The sequence below is a fragment of the Etheostoma cragini genome, chromosome 18, assembly GCF_013103735.1.
Source record: "Etheostoma cragini isolate CJK2018 chromosome 18, CSU_Ecrag_1.0, whole genome shotgun sequence".
In the NCBI taxonomy this organism is placed as follows: Eukaryota; Metazoa; Chordata; class Actinopteri; order Perciformes; family Percidae; genus Etheostoma; species Etheostoma cragini.
In genome coordinates this window covers 5,992,756-5,994,720 of record NC_048424.1, presented here as the reverse complement: position 1 = coordinate 5,994,720, position 1,965 = coordinate 5,992,756, and the positions used below count along the sequence as shown (strand labels likewise).

Genomic DNA, 1,965 nt, shown 5'->3' with positions numbered 1-1,965 from the left:
TTGGAAAATGGCTGCAATGAAACAAAGAGTGAAAAATTTAAAGGGGTCTGAATACTTTCCGTACCCACTGTATATGTGAAAATTGCAATGAGCTGGTGCTGCTGAACTTTTCTCTAAATGTCAGCGAGGCTGGTTTGTCATGATGATTAGCATGAGAGATAAATAACAGTATTATATTGTCATGGTAACAAAGTTAAAATCTCCAACAACATAGATGGAGAGAAGAGGAGCAAAAAGGGGAGACAAGACCAGACCATAGAGCAATGGATACAGAAGGAGACTAGAGGACAGGAAAGGAGAGGAGACAAAGGGAGACTAGAGGACAGGAAATGAAAGTATTAGTAAGGAAAAGACAGAAGGGGAGATGAGAGGAACAAAGATGAAATGAGACAAAAGGAGAGAGAGGAAACAAGAGGAAAGGAAAGGAGAGGAGAGGAAAGGATATGAATAAACTCAAGCATGTTTGTGGTTGTTACAATTTAACATGGTTTCCTTACTGTGGTAAAGGCCATTGCTCGTACATTAGTCAACATTCTCAATCTGTGGGTTTATTTTTGTAATACCAGTTACTATCTCAACATTGCATAAATGGTTATTGTGGTAACATTTTGCTTTTAAGATTGTAAAGTAGGCAACCTTTCCTGTTCCCTGCCGTTGATTAATGACCTCATATTCCGTTAATTAGACCCTCAGCCCTGAGGCAGAAAAATTTAATTTCCCCTTCATCATCACCACAGAGAAAAAAACAACTGATTAAAGAGGAGAGGATGTCTTAGAAAAGAGAAGGAGGAAATGTGGATGGGATACAGAAGAGGCTAATGTGTCAGTGGCGAAATAAGTACTCAGATCCTTCACTTCATAAAAAGTACCAATATAACAGTGTATAAATACTGCATTACAAGTAAACATCCTGCATCTAAATTCCTACTTAGTAAAAGCGCTAAAGTATTTTCAAAATGAACTTAACACATCAAAAAATAAAGTTCTTGATCTGCAGAAAAATGGCCCCTGTGTACTAAGTTACTTCCCCCGACTATTCGGTGTTGAACAAGTGGATGTTAAAGAGAGCAGAAACGAAGTCAAGTCTCACCTTGTGGCAGGTCTGGTGAGATGTATGGCACTTCCTGGGTGTTGATGTGCGTCCAGTCAAAGTCATCATAGGGATCTTGCTGGTAATCACACTGAGTGAAGCCCTCATCAAACGTACAGCTCCCTGCAAAGAGAAACACAGTAAGATTTAGTTTACCTTATAACATCAGTGGATGACTGTATGAACTAAATCTGATTTATTGTAATGCAACATTAATTCCTTCCTGGTCTGATCCAGTAAAACTATTGAATCTTTCCCGTACGTAGTTTTTCTGTGCGTGTCTGTGTCTCAGCTCATTAACAAACCACCAGGAGAATGAGCTCCAACAGTCATCACTCAAGGCCAGTCAGGATCACCTCTGACACAACTATCAGGGCTTTCAGTTGATCATCTGAGCCCATCGCCACAGCCTCGGGACACCTATTTGTGAGCTGGCCGCCTGTGGCCCAGCCTAAACAGGAAGTTGCTCTAATACAGAGAGACATAACTTGTCCCTGGCGGCTAACTGAAACAATCACATTGCAATGATATGCAGCTTGTACTTGCAATTGCTGATAGAAATAAAATACTGGCTACTGCAAGCTATCTGATTCATTGACCTAAGAGGGGTGCACGGCTTGTGTTAACAAAATGTCTAGGAGAGATATGGCTAAGAAAAGCCATCTGAGTCAAATCACTGGTTGTTAGCAGTCACAGATATGCGTCCTCCGTGTCCTTCTTGACTTTGGTCAAAGTAGGAGAAGCTAAAATTTGCTACTTTTGGTTTTATTGTAGTGACATATTTCATGATATACATTGAACATATACAGTGGGTACGGAAAGTATTCAGACCCCTTTAAATTTTTCACTCTTTGTTTCATTGCAGCCATTTTCCA

The 1,965-nt window shown here is 40.2% G+C and overlaps 1 protein-coding gene across 31 annotated transcripts in view; it reads right to left on the bottom strand.

The window, feature by feature from the left end:
- The window catches only part of ptprk (protein tyrosine phosphatase receptor type K), a 118,158-nt gene that overhangs the window by 72,337 nt on the left and 43,856 nt on the right, over nt 1-1,965 (bottom strand). For all 31 annotated transcript variants that reach the window (XM_034899436.1, XM_034899442.1, XM_034899440.1 and 28 more), the window contains one exon: nt 1,091-1,213. In XM_034899436.1, the coding sequence (XP_034755327.1) occupies nt 1,091-1,213 (123 nt within the window). The remainder of the gene's footprint in view (nt 1-1,090; nt 1,214-1,965) is intronic.